General features: G+C 38.2%; 1 protein-coding gene across 1 annotated transcript; it reads right to left on the bottom strand.

Moving 5' to 3' along the window:
- Window positions 1-3,201: 3,201 nt before the first annotated feature.
- LOC102193781 (complement C1q-like protein 2) lies at window positions 3,202-6,974 on the bottom strand. The gene is made up of 2 exons (XM_005739847.2): window positions 6,096-6,974; window positions 3,202-5,523 (listed from the first exon to the last, which is right to left on the bottom strand). The coding sequence occupies exons 1-2, from the start codon at window positions 6,693-6,695 to the stop codon at window positions 5,344-5,346; spliced, it is 780 nt and encodes a 259-aa protein (XP_005739904.1). The 5' UTR covers window positions 6,696-6,974; the 3' UTR covers window positions 3,202-5,343.
- Window positions 6,975-12,054: the final 5,080 nt, after the last annotated feature.

Genomic DNA, 12,054 nt, shown 5'->3' with positions numbered 1-12,054 from the left:
TAGGGGGTCATATGATTGTTGGGTTTTTCTCTGTATCTATGAAGCGCCTTGAGGCGACTTTTGTTGTGATTTGGCGCTATATAAATAAAATTGAATTGAAATGAATTGAATAGTTTGGGTTAAGATTATGAAGCTTATGGTTGAGTTTTAAACATAGACTGTATATAAAAGATGGACTCAGCAGAATCCATATTTAGTGATTTTGTTCATTTCTGATTTTAATACACTTTACATCATTTTAAATTCAATAAATTTTGTATTAATTATTATTATTATTATTATTATTATTATTATTATTATTATTATTATTATTATTTTATGTATATATAGTACACATGTAACATTCATTGAATTTTTTGTAACATTTGTTTACATTTTTGGTACAAAGTTAGATTATAACAAAAAATGTAACTTTTTTTTGTTACATTTACATTGTAACATTTTTTGTTAGTTTGTTACGAAAAATGTTACAAACTAACTATGCTACGAAAAATGTAAACAAATATTCCAAAAAATTCAATGAATGTTACATGTGTACTATATGTACATAAAAAAAACTGGTTTTTGTAAACTGACCAAGAATAACTTGACCTTATATAATATTATACTAAGTATTTTTCAAATTATGTTGGCAGCTCTTTCTTCTGATAATACTTCCTTTAAAGAAATAACACATTTTGGGTTGGAAGAAAAGCAGATGTGAAATGTAAAAGTGAACTCATAGTTTAAGTATCATGTTATTTACAGTCCTCATATATCAGCATCATTTCCTATATGTCCTTTCTAAATACAAACAAAGGCAGTAGAATTTTAAGCATACTTTTAAAGAAAAAAGAAATTTTATTTAAACTTAAAGAGGTCAGAGGTAGAAAGTAAAATGATATTTAGAATCCTCATATATAATTTGCTATATGTATATATGCTGAAAATCCAAACAATGGCAGTAACAAACATAACTTTAATAAAGAGCTCTATATATCATTACATAGAGCTATATAATTTTGAACTTCAGATCACTCTATTGACCTTGAAAGCGAGGTCAGAGGTCAAATGTGGTTTGACATTTTAAATCTTTATATGGTACTTTCTATATGCTGCCAACACATACCACACTTGTAAGAGTCATAATTTCTAATTTATAAGCGTTTTGTCGATTTTTAGCCAATAAATCATTAAGTTGACCTTAAAGATCTTGGTGGATATAAACCAAATTTTAATGTATTTTTAACACGACCTCCCTCTGCACCCCGACAAAGTTTTATCACAAACTTTAGTTCCATTCAAAACTTTTCCAATGATCGTGTTTGCACGCACGCACAAAAACGCTACTAAAAAGATAACTCCGTGAAAAATGTTCTCAGTCAATGTTATATGGATTAAAATGGCTACTGCAGGTATTTAAGACTGAGCTATCAAATATTTTACATTCTGCTAAATCAGTAATGTAACATATTCTGTAAAATCATATTTTTGTAGTGACTTACCTGTGACAACCTGTGGCCTTCATCGATGACCCTGATTAAGGTCACAAGCCGAAGCCGTTGGTCAGTCAATAAAGTTGTTCCTCTTCCCTTAAGTGTTGCTGGAGTTCCTGCATTGTTACCTGTGACAACCACATGTTGACCAAAACACCAAACACAAAAGTGCTTATTAATGAGCTGAGAAAAAAATATAGTATCAAATAGAAAAACAATGAAGTGTGAAAATAGAACCTTGGTTGTCCTGTCCCCTGTCAGTCTTCCATCAGGTTTATCCGTGATGTGAATTTGCAAATAAAATGGCAAAAACTAAAGATTTCAATGGCTCGTAGTAAAGCTAGCTTCTTCCCCAGACAACAGCCATTTGTGATTCCAAAAGGTAGTAATTTAAAAGCTGGATGCAAACAGGCGATAGGAGACATTTGATGGGATACAAAAGTGACGCTTTTGTATCCCATCAAATGTCTCCTATCACACCAAACAGAAAGTGATCTTTTCACTTGCAAGTGAAATGATCACTTTCTGTTTGGTGTGTTTTCACTATTTTCATAGGACTGCTCAGCATGTTGCCCTAGATGGAACCCCGCTGTCGTTTATTTTGTTTGCTTTCTTTCTTTGTACCAGGCTGTAGACATTGCCACTTTCATCATGGCATCATTGTTCAGCCCCTAAGGTTGCCACTTTTTCAAAGCTTAAAGCTGAGCTGGTTTGACACGATGATGTCACCAACAATGTTTGTAGTCTGAAATACATCATAGTTTACTGACATATTAAAAGTAGATTGAGAAGAGGAAACAAGAAATGCAAAATACTAACTAATTTCTGGGATTTAAGACTCATTCCTGTAGTATTTTATAACCACAATACCAGCTTTGTGCCCTTCAAAATAAAAGCATGTAAGCTACAGAAGTGATAGTTTTTTGCTCAGTATTATACAGAGAAAATCTCTTCTGCAAAAAGATATTTTCAAATGTAGCGAGGGTACATGTCATGGGTACATGTCATCTGGTCATTATATAGTCTGTGAATGTCAAAGACACCCATGATCCTAATTTCGATAGATGGTTAAGAAAATGTCAAAAACAAATTTAAAAATGCCAGTACCAATATCTGTGTCCAAGTTCATGACTGATATTATTTATTCAAATATATTCTGAATATGAAAATAAGAATTATTGATCAATTCAGCACACCAAAATAGAAAACAAAATATGACTAATGTGGTAAAATGCAAAGAACTCACTGTAACCTTTCTGGATAATTACAGCTTCAGTGGTTTGCAGTAGAAAACGCCAGAGAGCAGACTTCCTGTGTCCAAGCTCACTGACTAAAAATGTCTCCAAGCCACAGCAGAGCAAAGGACATTTAGAGAGGCACCTGGAACCCGAGGGACACATTGTAGAGAGGCTGCTTTATAGGCTACAGTGCAATGCAATGCATTCAGGCAGGCGACGGTTTTTGAGACCAGTGTGAAACAAAACGTATGCAGAAATATTTCAGAGCTGTGGTGAAAAATTGAACCGGAAACGCCAAAAGTCGTTAGGAGACAGATGACAGTTCCACCTACGTTTGCCGTGAAACAACTCAACACAAATTCCATCTGCTTCTTCCTTAGATTTACATTCTCCTCTCACCCTTCTGCATCTGCATTTTGAAATGTGCTTGTCCTCATCCGGATTTCGCTCGGTCACAGATACTCAGACAAACCAAACTTTTTGTCAAACAGTATTTATTGATGTCAGTGAGAGGAGAACAGAACAGATTCAGTAATGACGTGAGACATCCATGTGTATCTTTCACGTGTGGTGATTAGTTACTTTGTAAGACGCTGGACACTATTCAAAGCACCACAGATTTCCTTGTCACAGTGAATGTCTTCCATGTCTTTAAGCTCTGGCAGTTTCCACTGACTGAAGAGTTAAATGTACTGCAGTCCCATTTTAAGGATTAATATATTTTTTTTCAAGACTATCTTAAAACAATGCTCATATGAATAAAGAAATTACTTTAATATTTCCTCCTGTCCCAGCTAAACATTATTGGATACATCCGTGGCAGCGTTCCATAGCCACACAATCGCAACATCTCCTCCAAAATTTGCACTCTTTTAGTACCACACTTCATTCGTCTGTCTCTTTAACATCTTTCTGTGCTACTCTTGAAGGGAAAATTAAAGCACAAACAGGTATACGACTCCTGAACATGACATTTTGCTTTACACTTTGTATTTAGTTCCTCCATCACTTACACTGAAACCACATTTGAAAGCCAATGTTAACGCGATGGTTTAATACACCAAGAAAAAAAAAGTTTTGTCATGGATATTGATGCCTTATTATTGTTTAAAGATGGATATGAAAAAAATATACACCTTACTTTTAAGTTGCTGCTCCAATTACCCATGCATACTGGTGGTGATGTGCTTGATTGTTAGCAATGGGGGAAAAGAAATAAGGACAGAAGTAAATAACAGTGTGTCAGTATGATCCCAAGCACCTGGTTTGGTGGAACCGTTTTTGTCACTTTAGAAACTTGTAGAAACTACTCACAAGCCCTTAGACCTACATGAACAGAAGTATGGGTAAACTGTTTTATCTGGTGGGCTAGCTACAGTTATGCTAGCTAGCCAGGGATGTGTTAGCATAACTCAGTCAAAAAATCTTTATATTTCATCTGGGCCCTTTGCCTTTTATGGATGTAATATTCTTTTGTGGTTATACATAATTTTATTCAACAAAGAATTTTAATGAATTTGGGGAAAGTATATTTATAAACTTCTGAGCGTGCTAACTGATAGCTATAGCTAGCTAGTGGGAAAGCTCTGTCAATAAAATAACTTTTTTGTTGTAAGTGTGCTAAACTTGTTCAAGTGAGCCAAAATTTACACTTTGGACTTCAGATTACTCTAAATGCTTTATTTCTGCCAGTTTGCTCTATTCTTGGATTGGTATGATATCCTACAGAAAGGATGTTCCTAATATGACCATCACAGGCACACAAACCAGAAGAAAGGTGTCTTAAGGGGAGTTGGAAAGTAGGTAAAGTGATTTTTTTCAAACAGAGGATAAACTGAGAGGCTGCATTAAGGCCCAATATTTGATAAATAAGAATTGGTTTTAACTGTGACTCATGCAAATCTACTCTACTTGAATGCAAGACTAAAATATGGAACTGGAAATTAACATGAGATATCCCCTTTAACTTTCCACAAACTATGATTTTTGAGTTTTGCTCATAATCTATTAGAGGAAGTTAAATATAGCTGGACAGTACAATAAAATGACGACAGCTTCCTTCTTTTCCCCCTCCAGCTCCCTGAAAGGTCAGAACTCACTGAATGGATTGATTTTGCCATGAATGTTTTCACTGCTGCTATTGACAGGCCACAAGGGCAAACATTACTGGCTAATTTATACTCTGAAAACTGCTTATCCGACCTTCAGTTTACATCTTGATTTCTTCATATTGTCTTTGAAATACTGCATACTTTTAACACACATGTGGCTTCAGAAGACCCTCTCAGCCTGTAAGCATCCAGTTGTTAGCTTTACGTCTTCAGACCTGTTGCCTCCATAGCATTTCAGAAAGGAGCTCAGGTAATATTTTCTCCCAGGGATGCTCTAAATTATCTGGAGCATTTGTTTCTTCACACTAAGGTATCACACACGCACTAATGACAGCAACCTCCAGGTGAACTTAAGTTCAAATAAATATACAAAAAGGATCTTTGACTGAAGTAACAGAACAACAAGTTGCAGATAAAGCCACTAATGTTGCACCTATTCAAAAGAACAGAAACCAAGTTGATCATATTCTTTACTGTAAACTATATTCAGTGACTGTCCAAGGATGTGCTGCAGCGTGATTAGTCTGGGTATAAGATAAAGCCAGAGAAGGTGCTGTATTTGTTATTATTTCCTCCATGAGCTTTGCCGCCGTCGAGCTTGACGTAGATCTCATCTCCAGAGTCCAAATGCAGTACAGCACTGTTGCTGGCGTAGTCATAGTTCTGGTCTGCATCCTGAGCTATGGCACTGGCTCGAACCTGGTTAAAGAGAAAGAGAGAGAAAGAGTTCCTGTAACGAACACTGAAATAGGAGAAAGCAGAAAAGTTCACATATACCTGAGAGGCAAAGGGAAGCAGCAGTGGTGCGTAAAATGGATAGATTCCAACTTTTAGCTACCAAGTGTGAGGTTAAGGGGACGTCAGGTTAAAAAAAACGTGGAGGAAAATAGAATAGTGCAAAATTTGGCCCTAAGTCTGAACTGAACCCTGAACTAATGATGTCAACCCTCCTGTCTGACCCCACATCCAACTGAAGCTGTCTCATCTAAATGGATTTACGCATGAGCGCTACCGTCAAACAGAGCGCACAGACAGGCTTATAGAGAACTAGAAATGCCGCTGGTGTTATGCTAAAAACATTAAAGATATATCTGCTTCCACAATTCGTTTGGAGTCCTCTACCTCCGTGTGCGCTTTTGGTGCGTAAAATATGTATTTCGGCACGAGGAAAAAAGCCATTTTATGTATATCTACATAAACTTGAATAGTTATGAATTTACTTTATAAACTGTTAGTGCTCCCGCTTTCCCCGTCTGAAGCTACCCTCCTACCTGCCCGTTCTTGCACAGGTCGGCCCACATGCTCGTCCCGTCTCCTCCTCGCATCAGCACATGATAAGTGAAGAAATAGATCCCGGACACATGGCAGGTGAACTTCCCGGTGCTCGGATCGTAATGGTTCCCCAAGTTTGTAATCACGTCGTCAAACTTTAACACCTCATATCCTTCGTGCGGATTTTTCAGACCGACGTAGAAAGCGATCCTGAAACCGCTCGCAGTGGCGTTGGCTACCTCTGTCTCGCCGTTGTCACCCCCCGCACCTCCGGTCAGCGCAGGGAAGGATAGTTTTACGTCGCCGCGCTCTCCCGGTGGGCCCCTGGGGCCAGGGGGTCCCGGTTCGCCCGGTGGGCCCCTGGGTCCAGGTTTACCCGGTCGCCCTGGCTCCCCGCGGCTCCCTTGCGCCATCGGCGGCAGCGGAGCCGCCCCGTTCAGGTTCTGGATCACCTCCATGGCCGTGGCGCCTCCCGGTTTGGGACTGTACGGGTCGCAAACCATCCGGCAGGTGCCCATCATCTCATAGTAATGAGCGGTGGTTTTAGAGGTGCGGATCAGCAGTAATGGGACAGCGATGGCGAGAACTAACAAAACCATCGCGACGGCGGTCACCAGAAACACCACGGACCACTTCCTCCGCGCCGTTCGGGGACCAATGGAAGATAAAAAACCCGAGGAGCGGCTCTGGGGAGGAATCGTGACAGAGGACAGAGTGGGGGTCCAAGAAGAGAAAAATCAAAACAGGTGAAGTTCAGTAAGTGCGCGTAACTCGCTCCTGCTTTTCTAATTGGAGTCTTCTAGCCCGTGGGCAGCGGATATGACCGGAGAGAGGGTGCGCGTCTTGTCTGGCTGGCTGGGTGCGCGCGGACAGATGCCTCCAGCTGTCAGAGTTAGAAAGGATGAGACCGGAAGACAGAGGATGTGGCCTTCAAATTAAAACTCTTTTCTACTGACCGATGAACGAGTAATATCGAGATTAGAGAAGAAAACTGAGCGATGCAAACGATGTTTACAGCGCTTAGTGATGCGAGTGAGAACCACGAGGCTGCACTGCGCCGTTAAGACGCATCAAGAAGTTAAGGCGCGCAACTCACTGAAAGTCACGTGGTGTGTAATTGTACTTAAATAAAGTTCAGAGGTGATTACTTTCAGTGGTCGAAATAAATATTTGCTGGAGCGTTACTTTTAACTTTGCAGATGTATTACACTAAATGTCGAATACAGCAGGTACAGTAGGGTCAAAGCACCACGAGGCCACTGTTGTACTGATTTGACGCCACGTATATGATAGATAAATCTGAACTGAATCTAATCGGTAAATAATCCATGTTAATAAGCCACCGAGCAGTAATTCACTTAGTTAAATTAGTGTCAGCTCTGCCAGAATGAGGTCCTTACACACTGAATATTACCCTGGGAAAATGAAATGCATTACTTGGACTTTTAACAGAGTGTTTCTGTACAGTACTCTCCTGTTTTGTTTTTGTTTTTTTTAACAAAAGTTATCTCCATTACTTTATCTTTATATTACACTGCTCCCTCAGCTACAGTACAGAGGGGTGTGCTGTAATTGTTACTTCACTTCACTACTTGTTTTCTTCAAAGGGTAAGAAGTTTTACATATGACATGATCCCAACGACACAATGAAAACATCTGTCTGTCAATGGTTTTTTTTTAAAAGGTTGTGGCAAACATAAGAAAGGACCTGAGTCATTGCATCATTGGAAATATGACTATAAAATGTGTTAAATAATATGCAGTAGAAGCTCTTTTGCTAATTATTGATCTAAAGCACTAAAGCTCAAAGTGATTTGGTCCACTTTTTTGCCTATTCCCAGAGTTATGTATTATAACACTTTATAATATGGCCTCTTGACTGAGGGTGTAATTTCTCTCAGTTTTAGTATTTATATGAATTTACAGTATAATTATATTAACCTACAAATACTTAAACGTAGGGTAACAAGTCAGGTCTATACAGGAAACAAAGAAATAATTACAATGTAAGTCAATTCAAGCAGTTTAAAAGCATTTTTAAGTAACGCGTCAGTAATTTTAGGTAATCCATAAGTCATTTTAAGTATTGCATAACATCAGTTATTTTAAAGGAAAGGAGATAAAATGATTGTGTAAGTAAATAATAACAGTCGTGATCACAAATAAAATATGATCAAATAAAAGGACAGTTGAATATGAGAACATCTGTCATACACTTCAACATAATGAATATTAAAGAAAGATGTAAAGAAGAAAGATCAATCTACAACATAATATAGCCTGAGCCCCAAAAAGTACAGCATACTTACTATGTAAGACGGGGAAATTTCATTTAATTCATTATTTAAGGCATTTTACTGAAATCAAACCCCTTAGAACTTAGATCTAAAATGCTTCTTTTAGACTTTTTGAACCCTTTCTATCAGCAAAGAAATGAAAACTTCATGTCTAGTGATAGTCATGTTTACAGCAGAAGGAGGTCTTAATAGGCGGTTTTGATTCTCTTCATTTTTTTTAACTTTCTAATAATAATATCACCAACATCGGATACAGTTTAAAAGAGCTTTCATTTCTGCAGGTGTAACAGGAAATGCTCTATTTAGTTTTCAGTGACCTGACAAAAAGGACCAGCCATATAAAGTTGCACAGATGTTATTCAAAATGTCAACGACTGGCAGCGTTTGCATCTCGCAGTCTTGTAGCGGACTGCTTCAATCCATGCGTACATACACCGCTTTAAAAAGCCACATGACTGCATATTTGTTTACAAATTTTCTTTATGTAGGTGGAATAAATTACAGGGGAAAATGTATTCATTCATTCCCTTGATGGAAATGAGGATTTCTAAAATAGATTTATTCTTCTGTTGAGACAAATTAGTGGAAAGTTTGGGGGCTTGAATTGTCTCCTATGATCTTTTAAAGATGTTTTGTTTTTTTACTCGCTTTGGCTTCATGCAGTCTGTCTGCACAGATGCTGGATTTTGCACTAATCATCATAAATACATGAAGTAGTTAATTACTCTGTAGTTAAATGCATTAAAGATGCAGGTTACTTCTTATTTATTTATATATTTGTTGTTGTTGTTTTTTTTTTTTGACTAAAGTCAAATTTAATGAAGAGCAGCTAAACTCATGACCAAATATTTGACTCAGACCACGAGGAGATCTTTCAAAGTCACATCAGATGGCTGAGGGCAGGTTTGCAATGGTGACGTCATGTGACTGACATCATGGTTGCATCGGTCACTTTACACACACACACACACACACACACACACACACACACACACACACACACACACACACACACACACACACAGGGGAAGTGGAGCACAGAAAGCAGAGTGGTGCGGGGTGGTGGTAGGGGGGTCAGCTAATATATGCAGGATGTGGACCAGAGATGTCTAACTGCTGTCGACACCTTCAGCAATAAGCTCCCCGTGGCTGCAGGGACACATTTGATGTCTTGCTTCACATCGAGCACCACGGGCCTTGAATTTAGATTTAGATTGTCTGGCAAATTAAAATTCTTGACGTGCATGGGCAATCATTACTCTATTGCATACAGATTTGTCTTAAATGCCTCAACAGCCTCTCTTAATATCTCCCCGCTGAGGCTGCTGGCCTCCGCTTACTATGTGCTTTATGAGCTCGTCAGTGGAAATAAGACTAATAAGACAAACTGGTTGTTTGTTAAGACTTGCAAGCTTTTGAGAGACTCAATAAAGAGGACCCATGCTCACTGAAAATAAAAAGCATCTACTGATTTCCTTTTCAAGCTCAGGCCCTGGAACACTTCAAAACAGCAGGTCAGTGGAGCTAAGCACCTGGAATTGGAGCACGGGCCTCTCATCCACGACAGAGGCTTTAAAGCTCAAGGCAATGTGGAGAAATCTTCAGAGGCTGAAGACGAGGCTTAGCCGAAGCCCTTGTGCTGCCTCCCCCTCCAAGCAATTCCAGCTTGTGCTCAGCTCAGCTCCGACTACCCCGAACATTGGTCCGGCTGGGTTTTTCTTATCTGAAGGTGAAATCATAAATGAAATTGGGGTTAAAATTTGTGGACGTGACTGTCCTGGCAAAGCTGAAATTTTGTGTTTTCCTCTAACTGAAAGGAAACAGGAAGTAATTAATAGCAAAAGAAAACTCTTATATTAAGTATGCATGAAGGGGCACAGAGCACAATGTGATCCCCGACTGCAGAAATGACCTTTACCCAGGATTAGTACAGTGAACTGTATCCTCAGGCCATGGTGAGCCATGCAGGACACACTGTCCACATTAGGCACTGCGGCTTCTGAGAATATACTGCCCTGAAGCGCTGCCATGCTTCTAATCATGTTAGAGCACAGCTGTGTCGCGCACATGAGCCATACATTGAGACAAAGGAGGGGACGCATTATTAGGTTCCTGTCTAAATTGGGTGTAATCAGGGAAGACAGTAAACCAATATAATACCATACAGAAATTTCAACAAAGCAAAACATGTGGTAACTCTGAGAGATCAGCTTAGATAATGAAACACACGCAAATAAAGAAGTAATCTTCTCATAACTGGAAATGCATTTATGACATCTCCAGAGATCTGTTCAGGGTTAGACTGACATCTACGTCTCTACATGGAATATTCACCTAGTTGTCATACTCAAATGGAAATCTTATAAATGAGGAATATGAATGACAAAATATGTGTAAGATAGAAAGAGCTGACTTGTAGGTTCTGACATCTTTGTTTACCGTGTATACAATTTACCATAAGTTAAAAAAAACCCCACATGTAAATACACAAGTATTAACAGCATAATTTTATATCTTATTTTTTAAATCAGTTCAGCACAGTTTTTAATACTTTTAATTTGGTCTCTATTTTCCTACAAAGGAAATTCTATACTTAATAATTTTGTTGAATTGCTAAACCTCTACAAAACTGTAGAACACGGTGTTTAAAATCTGTTTTATTTTTGATCATAGACTGTATATAAAAGATGGAAACAACTAAATAAAGTCCTGACTTCTTTCTAAGGGCCAGCAGGTGATGACTCCCGTGGTTTCAAAGGGAAATCTGCGTACAGAGTGCTGCAGGAATAAGTCTGAAAACCTGGAAAGGAGTTTTCTTTGAAGAAGCACAAACTTTATTGCTCTTTATTGTTTTTTGTTTTTTTTACTTGTTTGCTTGTTTGTTTTGGGGGGTTGGGGGTGGCGGTGGTTGTACCACAAAGCAACATATGTGTCAGATGATTCCATTAAAAATACAGAAGGAACCAGCAGCACAAACAATGTCTAAAGATTCATTTCAGAGCCTAATTAATAGACGTCCAGCGAGCTAACAGCCATTCCACCTGTCACTCCTGCCGCTATCTTAAAGTCTCATCATAAGTTAATGGCTTTGTTACTAAAATATATTCTTAAAAAATCTGAATCAACTGGGCTTCTAAACACATCTCACACAAGCTTCCTAAGTCTGTCGCTGGGTAAGTTGGGCATTTTAACATGGGGGTCTGTTTGACTCACCTTTGTAGCCTGCCTCCAGTGGCCATCAGAGGAACTACAGTGTTTGGCATTTTATTTTCCAGCTTGGTCTTATTAGTGATTCACATAAACTAACTCCCTTGAATTATAATGACATTGTTGTGTGCTGAACAGTGTTGGTTAAGTCACATGAAAATAGTGTTTAGTTACTAATTACTGATTACTTCTCCAAGAAAGTAATCCCATTGCTTTACTGACTACTTATTTTCAAAAGTAACTCGTTACATTATTAGTTAGTTACTTTTTAAAAACATGATACACAACCTGAATATGTAATAAAGCAATAGACCTTTCAACCAAATTCCGTTTTTCTTCCATAATCCATCATATAAAATTGAAAAAATGAAAAAGTGTTTTTTTAAAACTTGTTTTATTAGTTTTAATCTTTTAACTTCATGCACATTGCACAAAGCAAAAATGTAATTATATT

This window comes from Pundamilia nyererei, unplaced genomic scaffold (genome assembly GCF_000239375.1).
Source record: "Pundamilia nyererei isolate P.nyererei 1_Seehausen unplaced genomic scaffold, PunNye1.0 scaffold00094, whole genome shotgun sequence".
In the NCBI taxonomy this organism is placed as follows: domain Eukaryota; kingdom Metazoa; phylum Chordata; class Actinopteri; order Cichliformes; family Cichlidae; genus Pundamilia; species Pundamilia nyererei.
This window is presented reverse-complemented; position numbering and strand designations above follow the sequence as displayed.

What these genes read in the sequence shown, in the direction of transcription:
- LOC102193781 (XM_005739847.2), bottom strand. Translation starts at nt 6,695, where the DNA reads ATGGTTTTGTTAGTTCTCGCCATCGCTGTCCCATTACTGCTGATCCGC. An exon ending in ACCTGTGCAAGAACGGGCAG is followed by an intron (nt 5,524 to 6,095) that starts GTAGGAGGGTAG and finishes CTCTTTAACCAG; the next exon opens with GTTCGAGCCAGTGCCATAGC.